The 16,495-nt window shown below is 37.6% G+C and overlaps 1 protein-coding gene across 2 annotated transcripts in view; it reads left to right on the top strand.

The window, feature by feature from the left end:
* XPO4 (exportin 4) overlaps window positions 1-16,495 on the top strand; it is a 73,582-nt gene that overhangs the window by 30,396 nt on the left and 26,691 nt on the right. For both annotated transcript variants that reach the window (XM_053971732.1, XM_053971733.1), the window contains exons 5-6: window positions 6,381-6,497; window positions 7,271-7,424. In XM_053971732.1, coding sequence (XP_053827707.1) covers window positions 6,381-6,497; window positions 7,271-7,424 — 271 coding nt within the window. The remainder of the gene's footprint in view (window positions 1-6,380; window positions 6,498-7,270; window positions 7,425-16,495) is intronic.

Raw genomic sequence — 16,495 nt, 5'->3', positions numbered from 1 at the left:
TTAGTCTGCTTAGAAACTGCCCCTTGTCCCTCACAGCCTCTCATGTTTTACTTTGGGCAGATCTGCTGTGGAACACTGCTGTGTAATGCAGCTCATTTGACACAGCTGGCAGTACGGCAGGCAGAGACAGGCAAGAAAGACCAGGAATGAGTACTTGGAAAAGTAGGGGGAGGGAGAACACCTACCCACCAAACAGCACTTGTTGGGATGGTGTATATTTAAGGCTGGGTGCTGCTGATGGTGAGTTGCATGGCTAGTCTAACTGTTTGTTATTTTGAGTTTAATTGAAAGTCCTGTATTTGTTCATGCAGCTGTGGTAGGAGTGAAGATCCAACTGGTGGCATTCAGACAAGAACCTGGAGAAGGATATGTTACCTTTATAAATGGTTTTCAGGCCTTCAACTTCTTTTATGAGATTACTTTTTTTTTCTGCTCCACAACTTTGCCTGTCTCCAGAGAAACAAAGAAAAGCATGTTTTGCACCCTGTGCTCCAGCAAACTCTGCCTGGACCTCTTCCATTATTAGTAGAGACTGCTACTTCCCTTCTCTCTTTGTCCAAAGCCTGCATGCTTCACATGCCACAAGATCATCTTCCTCTGGCCCATGGTGATTCATAGGGGAATTGACGACTTCTTTCTCAGCTCACCCCTGGGGGGTTTCCCTTGGTTTGGCTGGTTCCTCCCAGGAAGGGAAGCAAGGTCTTGCCGATTGTTCCGCTGTAGCTCTGATGTGTTAACCTGGTGCTGCTCATCTGTCTTTGCACAATGGCAGAAAGGGAATGAGAGGAAAGGAGTGCGCTGCTTAGCTAGTCCCTTACAGCTGACAGCACAGAACTGCAGCTGTGGGTCCTATTCCTATCATCATATCCCTGCTCTATAGCTTTTTTCCACCAGTTGGCTCATTTGGGAAGGAACAGATGAAAATCAGTGGGTTCTTCCTGGTGCTTGCTTACATTTCTTAAAAATATGTTCTGGTTTTCTTTGGTTGGGAACCACTACTTCAGCTCCTGGCTCCCCCACCCATCTTGCAATACTCCCAAGTTGAAAAGTTGGAGTGGTCCCAGTTATTCTGTGTACATACATATATTTCTTTTGGCCCTCTGGCCATCCTTTTAACCTTCCAATTTGGAGTTGCAGCTTATGTTCTGGAGATTTAAATACTCTGAAAATGTTAGCAAAAACAGCTGTGCTTATTCAAGGAAACTAGAGAAGAAGTCTATTATTGCTTTTATAAAGAAAGCCTTGCTTTAAACAACTTAGTAAAATTGCTTTTGATACATTCTCATTACAGAATTCTATCATCTAGGAGCAACACAGCAAATTCTGCTTCCAATACATTTATTCTTTAATTCTTCCTGCTCTTGTGCAAGTTAAATTTTGATAGTTTAGGAATACTATTAAGTCTTCACATGGCTTCCCTTTGGTTTCAGTAACAGAGTTTACATTATACATGTGGAGAGAAAAAGTCCTCTAAATGCATCTTCAGGCTGGCAGTGATCTAATGTAAGAGAGTAGATGTTATGATTTGCTCTATTCAGGCAAAATCTTTCTTCTTTTAAATATGCTTACTGCTTTTTCTGTAGGTATAAATGATACTAGCAGAAGGCACTGCATGATAGTTTAGGTTTTGTAGTAAAATTAATTCTTTAATCAAATCTCTGGCAACCTAACTGTATCTCTGCTCTGAATTCAAAACAAGGAAACAATTTTGGTATTGGAGTTCATTCTGCTTTGTCTGTTGACTTTATTGCTGCAGAGCTGGTGTACCACATGTCCATTTTTTCCTAGGCTGTATTTGAACTCTTCTTCCTTTCAGATGCTTGGTAACCTAACTACCCTCAAATTAAGCACTTCATTTATTCCATGGACAGCCCAGGCACAAGTGTGAAATCCCTTCAAACATTATGGCTTTAGCTTCTTTTATAGGGGACATTCCGTTTGAAGGAATAAGTTGTATTTACTTTTTGCAGCTGAGTTTTATGAATGATATATAAATGTTGTTTGCAGTTAAAATGACACACGGTCTTTCTGTAGTGTCTGTGTTTTATTAAAGTCATTTAAAAAGAAAACCACTAAAACGATGTTACTACTGGGTATCTGATTGCCAAGTTAATCTCTTATCACAAGTCCCATTGATCTTCTGTTTGAGCAGCTGAGAGTCTATTTTATGTATAGCGATCTTTCATAAAGTTTATTCCTGGTAATAAAGCTAACTGGGGTGAGTGCCAAGCTATTCTCAGAGGCAGTGCTCTCTCTCAACAAGAGAAGGATTTTATTTTGTTAGATGGGCTTATTGTTTGGGTATGTAGTTGTGGCAGAACTAGTGAAATTGCTAGGGAGTGAGTCAAACTAGGTTCAGAGGTGTACTCTTACTGGTATGAAGTTAATGGCATTGCTGCACAATAGACATTCAGATCTGGCTTTTAATATGATGCCCAGCGTCACGTGCATTTTCTACTTATTACAGTGTGGTATTACTAACTTGTATTGTTAATCTCTTCTGTGGTGTGGCAAAAACCTTAGGAAAAACCTTTAAAAAAGACCCAAAAAATCCCCACCAGAACACAAACAAACAAATCAACCAAAACCACACTAAAACCAACAATAACAACAAAAACCAACCAACCAAAAAAAACCACCCAAAAACGAAACACAAAATCCCCCAGAACCCTCCACCCTAGAATTTTATGTGTTAGGTGCATTCAATTTTCTTACATGTAAGAGGAAGAAATTTTAGTTCACATAGCACACCAGTATTGGTTTCTCTGAAATTGTTGGTTTTCAGATTTTTGAAATCTTTCTTGTGATAATATTTATGTTGAGGTACTTAGTGTCTTCACACCAAACATATCTGTATATTAAAAAAAATGTAATTCAAAATATTAGTAGTTAACCTTCAGTAAAATTACTTTATGGAAATCAAATTTTACTTTTAGTAGAATTCACTTGAGCTTTATTCCAGTGTTTCTGAAATATTATTGTGTATTCAGGGAAGTTTAATACATGGTAGGGCAAATATTCTTTTAAGCTAATAATTTGTTAATACTCATGAAAATAGCCATCTTACTGCTATGGACAATAGTCTGTATAAATTCCTATAGCCTTTTGGCAGTTTTGGGAAGCAGTGGTGGTTTTGCAAATATCTGTGCAAATACTTGACATTGCAAGGACAGGTTACGGTCTTGATCTGTTCCTCTGCTCTTGTCTGAAAGCTAAACTCATGGGGGCTGGCACCTGCCTTCTAGGAAACCAGTCTCGAGCCATCTCACCTCAGCCTGTTGTTGCAGTAAATTTGAAATTATTATTATTATCTTCTCTTCGACCTTCTCCTGCCCTGGTGCCCTGGGTATACAGGAGTGCTTACAATTCCTTACGGATACAAGGGGTAAGCACAGGTGCAGATGGCAACTGCATACGGATGTGCAAATATTGCACGAGGCCCTTGGGATGGTGAGGGAATGGGGCACGATTTGCACCCCAGATATTGAAATACCAAGTTAAGGAAGTTGATGGGATGCTGGGAATTCAATAGGAGGGAGGGGAGAGCAGGGGGGTGCACTGTGCCCTGATATTTGCTGTGAGCTAGCCTGCTGGATGGAATAAGGTGTGTAAATCTAGTAACATAATTTTTCTCCTGTCATGCTCAAATCAGGTACTGATGTCCCAGAACTAGCTGAACTAGCTCTCATTGAAGTCAGGGAGATAGGTCACTGCTCAAGCTGCTTTGCAGATTCAGTCAACCTACCTGTACCCATTGCTCTTTACACTTTCAAAGAGATGTCTTTACCATCAGTCATAAAATTTAACCTTCCTTTTAAATTTTTCCTTGAAATCAGGAGAAAAGCGCACACAGAAAAAAAAAAAATCTGTAACACACTTTTACCATGTAGTAACACATAACTCTGCAAAGAGAAAGGATAAATTATTATATACATATAAACACACTGGAGAAAAAGGAAGGCGCTATTTCAGCTAATATGAAGTATTTGTAATCACAATGGGAACTAACTTCTTTTCCTGTTGTTCCTGCCCGTTTGAACTTGGTTGATTTTCCAGTAATTGGCAACCATCTGCAAATGATGGGTAGTCTGCGTCATTGCCCTGCTTGTCCTGTGGTGATCTGGATGGTGGCTTGGTGTCAAGATCTTAGCATGCTAAAGCAGAAGCAGTTTAGTTTTTGCCTAGTTGTTGTATTATTGGAGCCACTGATAGCACTTGGTAATCAGGATATGTTGCTGAGCATCAAAGTCTACAAATTTGTAATTGCAGCTAGTGATGTTCTTGCGTAGTGGCTGCTTTGAGCTGAAAAATGTGAGTCAGTAATTTAAGCATCAAATAAAAATTTGTATTTTAAACTATTTAGAGAGTCATGTGAAAAAACTGCATTATTTCTTTAAAAATACGCATTCTGATCTGAAGCATTGTTCTAAAGTCAGACTTGAGGGGTTTTTCTTAGTGTTTTTTTTTTTTTTTTTAAACCAGGTTAATTCTTTTCATATGGAACTTTTAATGTTGGATTTAATACTCCATACTAGTCTATACTGTTTTGGGTTTTTTAATATTAGATAAAATCTATATTTTCTCTAACAAGAAAAAAAATATTTATTGTGTGAATACCTTGCACAGAAATTTGAAATTTGTGAAATGTTTGAGCTAATTAGAAATACTTCTATTATATAAGTGACAAAGTTGCACTTTCACTGGAGTAGTTTAAATTGTGGTGTTGGATTTCACTGGCTAAATGCTTTTTTAGGCATATGTGTTGTTTGATAGAGCTGACTGTAAATGAGAAATAGTCCACTTGAAATAAATAATTTCTTAAAAATGCAAAAGCTTTTACTTAGCAAGTGATCAGCAATATGCTGATCTGCTGTGCTTATGCAGCTTTATTGCATAGTGAAAGAGAAAACCTGTGTTTTATCACAAAGCCACTATATTTGATCTGTCTGGAACTTATTTAGCGAGTAAGAATGTTAATTTAGTGTTTACTGACTAAGATAACTAGTTGTCTGGGGGGGTCAAGGTACTGACTTCAGAGGCATTTCTGAACAAAGATGTTGCAGTTGGTGGGTGGATGGCACTGGTCTCAGCTGTTGTATGAGCTTGCATAAATAGTATCATCTCCACTTTAATCTTTCGGGTGTTCAGAGGTAGTGTGCATATTTCTGTTTAACCCCTGGACACTTGCTGGCATGCATGACCCTTTAACAATTCCTATCCCTCCGTCCATCCCTGGCACCTTGGCTCCAAACAGTCTGGGAGGATAGCCAGTAATTTTGGAACTTTTTGTAAAGAACATCTCTTTAACAAAAAGTCTTTTCATTTCAGCAGTATGCACTTTCTATTGTGCTTGTTAGAGCAACGTACGGCACAAGTCTGAAGTACTACTTGCATCTCCAGTGTGCAGTACTTGCTCCCCTTTGTGTGCAAGGATCAGTTAAAAGATATTAAAACTGGTGATGATGGTTTCTGAACTTTGGCATTAGGAAAAAAAAGCCTTTTTTATATATTTCAGAAAACAGCAACAAAGGCTGGAGCCATGTGTTTCATACAGAAAGTTGGTTTTTTAGTAGAGTTTTAGATAAGCATTTCATTTACCTTATCTTAAATTTTGAGAACAAAAATGATACTTAAAACCTTTAGTCTTCATGAATCTGTCTCTCTAAATGCCTTTTTCTAACCAATTTTTATATCACTTCAGAGACATAATTTTAATAGAGTAGTTTTAAGGGTTATTTCTGAGGCTTGTCAGTGTGGTGCTTTGGAGGGAGGTATCTAAGACCGTTCAAGTATTGGAGCTTTCTGTGAATTCCTCTCCTATTTTTTTTATGGGGAGAGAGGGAGAAGATGTAGTAGACAGTGTTATTGCGGGTGTTGTTTTTACAAACTTGTATCATTTTTGGTGCTATAAAGTTGCTCATGATCAAATTCCAATATGGTAAGTGTAGCAAATGCAAAGAAGGGCTAAAACAAACTTCAGAGTGACCTGAACTATTACATTAATTGAAATAAGTGGACAGTGAATCTTCCCTGAAACTAATACCTGTAAAGGCCTGTGCACAGGGAGACGGAGTAAATGGCAAGGCTGGGAAATGGTTTGCAATAAGGTGGTTTCATTTGTAATGATGATCACACAGATGCCAGCTTTTATATTGCTCGAATATTTGAATTTCTTTTTTAAGGATAGAGCCCTGATGATTCCAGAAATGGTTCATCCAAGGATCTATTTTCCTGAAAGTTTGACTTCTTCTAGTTTGTGTTAGACAGAACTGAAGTAGTAGTTGTATTAAAATGCTAATAGAAAAATTAAGGACACTGTAGGTGCTATTGCGTTATTGGACATCTTTTAGTTATATTATTCCCCCTTATGTTTTTTATAGCAAACTTTGGCCTGTTCCATTCTAACGGCGTTGTTGAGCGAGTTCTCAAGTTCAAGTAAAACCAGCAACATTGGACTAAGCATGGAGTTCCATGGTAACTGTAAACGCATATTTCAGGTAAACTAGTTCTGTATTGATATATGCTACCTCTCTTTCTAAAATTGAAATGTGTGGAAGCAAAAGTACTTTGTTGTGCCAGGTGCAGTCAGGTACACTGTGTGCCTAAAAGCATTTAATAGGGCAGGTACTGCAAATAATGTAGATACTGACTACTTCAGGAAAATTGATAATGTATTTTTTAAAAACTTGTATCAAAAAGGTGCAACCCCGTTGTGCCCATTTTATGAATGTAGAGCTACAGATCTTTATACCATTGGACTCTTTAATTCCTTGGCTACCAATTGCAAACAAAACGAATACTCTGTGGAACAATGATAGTCTTAAATATAGCTTTGGTTTAAAGCCAAGGAGAGCTATGTATGTATTTAAAAATATTATTGCAGATGGTGTAGTCTGGTTGTCTCAGATGTATTGTTTGGCCAGTCAGAAATGTTTATGTGAAGGCATTGCTTTAAACTGACTGTTGTGGAACAACTTACCAACTTTTTTTCATGCCAACTCTTTTCTCCACCACTTATTAAAAACATATTGGTTTTTTATCTTTTAATGACTAATATTTATGTGAGGATTTTTTTCGTAGTTTTTGCAAACATAATCAATTAATTTTGACAAAAGTGGGGATTTTCACTGGCAATTTCAGAGTATTTCCTGTATTTTAATGAAAATAGGGTGAAACTGGAAATTTTTATTCTCTGGAAAAGTATTTCTTGTTGATCAACATTTCACTAATGACTGAGATACTGAATGTATTGTGTTCGTCCTGACTGTAGGAGGATGACCTGCGGCAGATCTTCATGCTCACAGTAGAGGTACTTCAGGAATTCAGCAGACGTGAAAACCTCAATGCTCAGATGTCTTCAGTGTTTCAGCGCTATCTTGCACTAGCCAATCAGGTCTTAAGCTGGAACTTCCTTCCTCCAAATTATATCCTTTTCATATCAGGCCCTTTGTTTCCCTTGACTTGGGTCACTTCTTAGGTGAGGCATAAAGTCTTTGCAAGGAGAGTAAAACGTAGAAGCGTTGTGTTTAGTCCTTAATTTTTGTTTTCTTCCATTAGTGCTTTTTGTCTCCACCATGCTTGCTAAGAGATGCTTACATACAGAAGCTGCTGTTGGTCTTCATTAAAGTTTAAAAGTATTTTACATAAAAGAGAAAGTATACAGAGCACCCACCTTTTACAGGTTTATGGTCTGTCTGGTTGGTGCAGGGAACAGGAAATGTGCAATATGCTACTTCAGTGTAGAACCATATGGTGAAGAGTCTAAGCCCTGTTCAATTTTTGTGCAGAGATCTGATCTGTCCTACTTTACTCCCTTAGAGAAGAGGTAGGGACAGGCAAATGCCCCATCATGCAGGAATATGCATGTTCATGCAGGTGAACCAACTCCCCATAAAAGAACATAGTATATACTAGAATATGGAATATCTTCAGCCTGAAAAAAAAGTATTTGGTAGCTGAGAAAAGAAATGTCAATATTTTTCACAGGTGCCACTGCTTTAATTTTGATATTTTTGTGATATCTGCTGTTCATTAGTCCAGAGAAAGGTGGAGTGGGAAAGTAGAGGAGGAAATGGGAATAAGAAAGAGAAAGGCTCTTAGTGAAGGAGAGAAGAAAAAAAGATATAAAAATGCTCAGTCCAAAAAATGAGCTAGACAAATATTGTAGAAATACTCAGTCACACTCTGTATTTAATAGAGGTTTTAGACAGCATGTGTAGTAAATCATTATAGCACCTGTTTTAATAGCCAGACTACCTTTAAGAAGCTCAGCAAACTTTTAAGCTGGTTTATAAACTTCTTAAACCTTCTGAAATTCCTACCAAGTTATACATACTGCAGGAATCTTGATGTTGCTGTCAAATCTACGGTGAAGGATTTTATTTGCTTTCCTGGTGTGGCAGTCAAAAGGTGATACCTGTGTGGTTTTGTTTTCTTTTAGTCTGTTCATTATGCAGCAGGCAAAAGTAAATTTATTGGAAACTGGATATTCCTTGGTTCACATCTGTAAAGCAGAATGCCAGCTATATTGGCTTTAAGAAAGGTTCCACAGATTAAAAGTAAATATCCCACTTCTATTCATCCCTAAAGTGATTTGGCAGGGGTTCAGAGAGGAATTTAGCACATGTGCCTATAAAATGGAGACTGTAGTCAAATTATTGCACCTTATAAAAGTCTTTGGAAGTGGATTTGAGATTTCAAATAGAAAGTAAATGCTCTTGTATTGTGCAGTGTTGGTTCCCTCTGAATTTTAGTCCGGCTCTGCACAAACTATGTAGTCCTACATACATAATCATAGAATGATAAGAGGTTGGAAGGGACCTTAAAAATCAATTTCCAACCCCCCTGCCATGGGCAGGGACACCTTCCACTAGACCAGGCTGCTCAGAGCCCCATCCAACCTGGCCTTGAACACTTCCAGGGTTGGGGCATCCACAGCTTCTCTGGGCAGCCAGAGCCTCACCATCCTCACAGGAAGGAATTACTTCCTACTATGTAACCTGAATTTCCTCTCAGTTTGTGCCCATTATTCCTTGTCCATCACTGCAATTCCTGACAAAGAATCCCTCTCCAGCTTCCCTGTAGGCCCCCTTCAGACACTGGAAGGTTGCTATGAGATCTTCACACAACCTTCTCTTCTGCAGGCTCAAGAGCCTCAACTTTCTCAGCTTGTATTCATAGGGCTGGTGCTCCAGTTTCCTATCAACTACGTGGCGTCCTCTGGACTTACTCCATCAATTCCATGTCCTCCTTATGTTGGGGACACCAGAACTGTAGTCAGTACTCCAGGCGGGGTCTCAGAGGAGCAGAGTAGAGGGAGAAGTTTCCTCTTTCAACCTTTTGATGCAGCCCAGCATGCAGTTGTCTTTCTGGGCTGTAAGTGCACATAGTTGGCTCAGGTTGAATTTTTCCTAGCTCTTTCTCTGCAGTGCTGCTCTTAATCACTTCTAACCTGTTGGTGTGTCTGGGATCTTGGTATAGTTCAAAAGTGAAGGCTGTAGTTCTTCATGAGCTCTTTGTCCTTGGCTGAGTGGTGGAACCAGATAGAGAGGTAGACCCACGCAACATGTGGAGCCTTGGAATTCCAGCTTTCCTTTATACATCTATATAATATTAAGTGATTTAGGTGCTAGTAAATAAATGTTACTACAAATACCAAGCAAGCCAAAATACTGCTAAGATTAATAATATTTTCTGCTATTTAACCTACTTTAGATACTATAGCTCTTAAACAAGTTCTGGCCATTTCTGGAGATCGGATGGACTTAAGTTCTCTTAATGGATCAATTTCAAATATTTTTGTAATTTCTGATCCACCTGATACCATCTTTTTATTTTCTACCATTGGATGGTTCATTTTGCTGAAAGAATTACAGCTAGGAAGAATTACCAGCTAGGGTTGTCTTTATTTATGTATCAGCCTGTGTTCACAGAAGTTGGAACATCTTCAGTTGTCCTTGAGAAAAGTTGGTCTTAGCTGCCAAATATTCAGTAACTCTTGGGGTTTACAGTGCCATGTTGATAGTATTGTGGCATAAATCTGTTTTCCTTAAGATGACCTCTTTAACTGTTAATTGTTAGCTCATGGGCAGTGAAACTTAGGTTGGCTCTAGTTTCTAAATAGATAGCACATTACATAACACTGTAAGAATTACTATGTTGATTGATTGGAGTCCTTTTGATGTCCTCTTTCCAAATCTTGACAGTACATATGCTGAAGCAATGGGCATGAATTTAATACCTGAATTATGGAGTAAAACGATCCATTGTATTCTCAGGTATATCTTCTTTCCTTTAGTTGGTATTTCCCCTGGCAAGATAGTATTGATTCTCAGTATTCCCTGCAGCATCACAGTAATCTGCAGTAATTTTAATTACATCATAATTAATGTAATTTATGTAATATTTAGCAAGATTCTTGTATCTCCAAAAAGGGGAAATAGCATAAATGTGCATCAGCTGTATGGTGGCTCTTGCAAAGTGGCACGTTATTGAAATCCCCAGGTTGTTAGAATTGAATCAAAACATGCCACTTCTCAAGAGTTCTGTGCTGTTATAGGACAACTTTATAAATGTTGCATTGTTAAATGCAGTTTTGGACAGTGTTGCCACCAGTTGTAAGAAAAGTTGTGGTAAGTCTGCATTGTCTGTTGCTACCATGAAAGATGCATTCTGGAATACCCACCTCATTGGAGCAACAAAGGAAGAAACTCTACCTAATTTCAAGTTGGAACACAGTATTTTTTAATCTTGGGATGTAGAGTCTGCAGTAGGAAGGACAAGGCACAGTGACCTAGGAGGCCTCCCTTCAGTCATGTCCAGTTTCTCCTATTTCATTTTCCAGCAGTCATCTATTGTTATTTTTATCTGCCACCTTGAGATATTAGTTTACCCGGTGTTTGTGGAGGCTTCAGAGATAGTATCTTGTGGCATGTTGGCTTCTGCACAGTTTCTTTTTTCAGTACTGTTACAGTATTGTTAAATATTATTTACTTGGATGGAACTAGTTTTAACTGCATCTTTTCTAAAATGAATGTTTCAACTAATTAAGGAAATACTTAAGGATGACCAATACTAAAATATACCACCCTCTCCTTTGCAAAAGTTCCTTCAGGAATCTGACTTTTAGTCAGATTTGTGAGTACCCAAAGTCTCCAGTTAAGAAGCAAAGTGTTGTTGGGCTTTAATACACCTTGGCATGAACATACACATCCTGTGAAGTCAGCATGTAATTACAATTTTTATCATTTTATTTCCAGAGATATTTCTCTTGTCAACTTTGGGATTTTTCTGTTCCTGGCAGCCATATTCTAATGGACTTTGGCTGAATGTCCTCAAATGTAGAAGTTCTTGAACAGAACATAAGAATTGTGCACAGCTGTCTCCCATCTACAGAAAGGTGTCTATTATCCGTCATTAGGAGCTGTCATGGAAGTACTTATCCCTTATTCAATGTATGGATTACAGTACATGAATAAAGAGATACTTGAGCTTTAGTTCTTGTTTTGGATTTAATGCCTGTACTTGTTTGGAGGCAAGCTGGCAAATTTTCAAGTGAATGTAGAATAGGGGATTTAAAATGCAGATTATGTAGACATAGTGGTTTGCACTCTACTAATACACATCATTGCTCTTCCATTGGAATTGGTGGTGCCATGGCAGTTGTATGAACTGAATGAAGCTTTTGTCTGATCTGAATATTTTTGTGTTCATTGGCCACACATTTAATATCTCTGTTTTGAAAATGTCTTTTAAACTTCAAGCCAGAATGAGACACCTGTGTGGGAGGTTCTGTGAACCATATAGGTCTGCAGACTTCTAAGATTTGAACTCCGTCCAGCCCAGATTGGTAGCATCTGTTGTGCATAATGGAAGTGCATGAAAATGATACAGAAAACTCAAGGCTGATTTTGAGGAATGGTTCAAGTTGGCAGTGCTGCTGAAAAAGCATCCAGCCTTATCACCTCCCAAGAACATGATGCTGAGCAGGGAACCACCTGGCTAAAAATGTGGTGGGTTTTTTTTAGCAGATTTTGACCCCTGGTTTGATTTGTTGCACAGCTACAGGAATGATTCTACCTTTACCATGGAGTGACAACATTGATTTCTTCAGCAGCATGGTTGCTTTCTATAGGCCTTGTGTTCGTGAGCAGCCTGGAATTATCCTGAATTTACTGCAGCAGTCTGTTCTTATCTGAAAAATGAAGCGTTGAGGCACTATCCTGTCTATTTTTTGGGATATAGAGCAAAATTCAATGTAACTGAAACAGCTGTATTTAAGAGAGCTGCATTTTACTCTTATCAGACCTTTATCACCTACTGCTTCTAGGTGAAAACTGACCTGGCTTTGAAATCCCTGATGGTTAGAAATGATTTCTAGGACACTGTGTTTTCTTGTCAATCCTTTCTAGCAAATTTTTAAGACAACATTGGGCAAACCCAAGAAGAGTGGAAGATCCCCTGAATTCTGTCATAATTGCAGTAAACGTACTTGTATTGATGTTGAACTTTTAAACAATCTTTCATAATTTCAGTTTTCCTGAATTAATTCTGTAATCAGTTCAATATAGGAACATCTTAACAGCATTAATATCAGAAGAGGAAAAGAGACCAGGAATGACCCTTTTTGGGAAGGGGAACTGATATTCTTCTTTCTTGCCCCAGTGGTTTTTAGGTTCCCAGTTTTGCAGCAATGGTTACAGCATCCTGGATGGCAGCTGGTGTGTGGTGGAAAGGTGTGACTCCTGAGCCACATCTGTGTGGCAGCCATGTGTGCACAGGTGCTTTATGTGCTGGTTAGGCTGGAAGTGATCAGCTTGCATCTCATAAGCTGCATAACTATAGCAGTAGAATGTACCAAGAACTGCAGAATCCACATGGGTGGTCATGAGCCTTGGAACTGGCATGGCTCTGGAATCAGACAGGTTTAAAATTAGCTTGGGTGTTCCTGCACTTCCTACTCCTGTTCCTGCAATCTGAGTCCAGTGTCTCTAACACAAAGTATTGTTTCATTCTCGTGACTGTTAAGAATACTTGTGTTTAATAGTATTTAAGCATATGCTCCTTGTCCTCGTTGCTGGATGTATTTGCCGAGAGTGTAAGGTATGGAAAGGTCTGTGAAGGATTTCTCCATAGGGGGCAGCAGGCCTCTGCAGCAGTTTTAGGCAGTAGCTCCTTCGACTTATCACATGTGCTTGGCTCATTAGCTAGAAAGCCAGAGGAGGTCTTAAAAATCCAGATAAAATCAGTATTTAACATAACACTAGAGGGCAGGTACCTTTCTAATGCAGTTTTTTATTTTTAAAATGTAAGTCTATGACTGGCAAAAAGTCTAAAAATATTTAAAACAACAAAAGTAAAGTGATTAAAGTGACTTTTAATAAAGTATTCAGACCTTAACACTCCAGTTTTCCCTCCTTTTCTGAGATGTTTCACTTCTGTGCAAAAACTTATGAATGGGGTTCTAGCAGAAGAAATCTCAGCTTTGTTTTTTGAATTCCAAACTTACTGTTTTGTGGAAGAACAAACCTTGCCTCTCTTGGGAAACAGATTGTGGGATTCATTCTCAGATACTGGAACTTGTTGAAGTACTGAAGTAAAATATTATAATCCCTCATGACTGTCTTAGGATATGAAATACTGGAATATTCATCTTCACCTATCAGTCCCTTCCTGGGATAGAGGCTAGTGAGTGAGAGGAAAACTACACATTTGTTGGGGCTTTTTTTCATTGTTTTCATGTTCCTCCAAGGAGCACATAAAACCTCAAACTTTTTGGTTTTTTTTCTAAATTAGTTTTAAAATAAAAAAATTATAACTTTGAAAAAACTACTGTTATTTCTCCATTTCATGAAACAAAACCAAACATAGAGGTAATGTTTACATGCATAAATTGAGTCAAAGATAAAAGAAAATCTCTTTTAACATTATGGTCTTCTAGTCTTCTTCTCTAGGCAGTAAAAACCAGCATATGGACCTTATCTTACATTAAGCCATCTAATTATATTTTTGATTTTTAATAGAGTTCAGTTCACATCACTGAATAATCTGATTCATGCAGAAGATTCAAGTCTCTGAAGGAATCAGTGTCCTAAACCTTGCAAAATGAGTGAAACATTGACATGCTTCTGGTAGCTGTTTGTTAGCCTGGATTTCCATATAATTCAAAGTGAATTTTATTAAAAGTTTATCATTCCTCAGGAGGCCTGGGAATGTTAGAAATATTTGTATTATTACCAGAAGTGGTTTACAATTGTTTTTCATTCTGGAAACAAAAAAATCCCCCAACTCTCCAGGATGTCATAGTGGACTAATCTATGTTTATCATTTTTCTGTGTTGTAAGTCTAAATCATAAGCTTGAGTGCTTAGAAAAAAAAAAGTGTTTTGCTCATTCTGTACTTTTTGTTTCTTTGTAAGTCATGACAAGTAAGTTAATTTTGGATGATGAAGAGTGCGTTTGTCCTATGTACACCCATGTATGAGGTAATTCAGTGCCATTTTTTTCAGGTTTGGCATAACTAGACTGCTGCTACTAAGACCAAACTGTAGGACAATGTCAGCTGGAGTACTTGTGGCAGTAAGCATCTCCACAGCCAGTTTCTGCTAATGCTTGCATACATGTAGTACATGCTGGAAAATGGCTGCAAGATCTCCATGATAGGTGTAGTCATAATTTGTAATGTTCAGTGAACAGATATTTTACCCACAAATCTCCTATTGTCAGATGTGTCATCAGTCCATTAGTGTGAGAAACAAGACTAAAAATAACAGGATAAGGCCTCTAAATAGTGAGTCTTGTTAAAATAGTGACAGCAAACTAGTGCTTCTTTCATGCCATGTGAAAAGCATTTTGTAGCTGGTCCCCTCTGTAGACTCAACCTAGAAAAGAGTAAATTTTTCACAGATTGCTAATGTGTTTATAATTGTCTTCTGATAAAACATCCAAGCCAATAGCTTATTGGAGAGTCACAGCAAAGGACATTCTTGTAAGCGATTTTAAAAGACAATTTTGACTAAGACATTCTAAATGGAAAGGAAAAAAGGCATTGCTTAATTTGCCAGATAAAATTAGTTTTGATTTAGAATATTACTCCTGATAAAGGATGCTTGCATGTGATAATTTCATGCATGTATAATTTTTTTTTTTTTACTGAGTGGAACCAAAACATATTTGATCAATTAAACTACATCATTTTTTCAGATGGAAGTAAAGTAGAAAATTCTGTGACTTTTCAGTTTTCCCCATTTGAAATAATGCAGATCTGTTTAGTTCAACATACATTGAAAATTGTGAAACTGCTTTTAATATAATCTTGAAAATTGTGAAACTGCTTTTATTTTGCACTAATGTGAAAACCCCTGATTGTTCTTACATGCTGACAGCAGTCCTGGACACATAAGACCAGTGAAGGTGCACTTGGTACTGTACTGTGGAAAAAGTCCCTTTTTTTAGAGTGTGGTTTTGCACAGTGTCGTTAGGAATTTTGTTTTGTGGCAGAACTCAGAAGACAAGTATAAATAAACTGAAATTGTGTATCCTGCTTTGTGACACAATTTTTCATATTAAACTACTTGCTTTAAATACTGGTCACTTAAACAAAACCCATCAAAAGTTAAGGCATCTACTATTGTGAATGATGCCATTGCAAAATTTATTTCATTGTAGACATAGAAATAATTTCTTATACACGTTTTATAGTACCGGATTACTTATGCTACAAAAGGTAATGTTCATCAAGTAAATTATGTGCAGCTGAACATGCTGTTACTGACTCTGATGGTTGGGTTAGAAGGGGATCAAGGAGGATAATGTAGGGTTTAAGAAAGACAAATAAAACATTAGTAAAACTGCTTTAACTTAGCAAGTACTACTTGAAATGGATGGTGTCACAAAGAGAAGTACTTAAAAAATTTTTGATTAAAACTGTTGTGTGATCAGACTGACAGAGAATTGAACCTGTTTGTTTAAATGTTTTTGCTCACGTCTGTTTTTTCTGTACTAGAATATTTGCAGAATTTTGTAAATTAAGTTATGCCAGAATACATGGTGAGAGCTGAAATGCGTGCAGCAAAATTGTGTCTTTACAGCATGCACATTTTTCATGAGTGTCTCTTACAAATATGTTGAATACAACGATGCCTTGTGCTGACTTGTGCTTTTGTTCTTCTCAGTATGATTAGAAAATGTAGATTAATAGCGGCTAACATATCTGCATTCTGTGACACATATCTGGCTATTTAGAAAAATAGGATATACATTTCAATGAGCTATCTTTAGCTGTGGTAAGGCCTTTTTAAAAGCTGCCAGGAAAATTTTTTAGAAAATTATTTCCTATTTTGCATAAATTTTAACACCTGTTAATTGCGGTTGCTTTTTTCCCTTCTCGCTGTGTCACATTAGACACCCTGGTTATCAAAGTGATCGTATCACTATGGTATGTCTCATAATTATGATCAAACTGTTATCTAACATTCCTGGAGCATTCTTTTTTTCAA

This window comes from Vidua macroura, chromosome 2 (assembly GCF_024509145.1).
Source record: "Vidua macroura isolate BioBank_ID:100142 chromosome 2, ASM2450914v1, whole genome shotgun sequence".
NCBI classification, from domain to species: domain Eukaryota; kingdom Metazoa; phylum Chordata; class Aves; order Passeriformes; family Viduidae; genus Vidua; species Vidua macroura.
The sequence above is the reverse complement of the archived record's forward strand: the minus strand, read 5'-3'. Positions and strand labels throughout refer to the sequence as shown.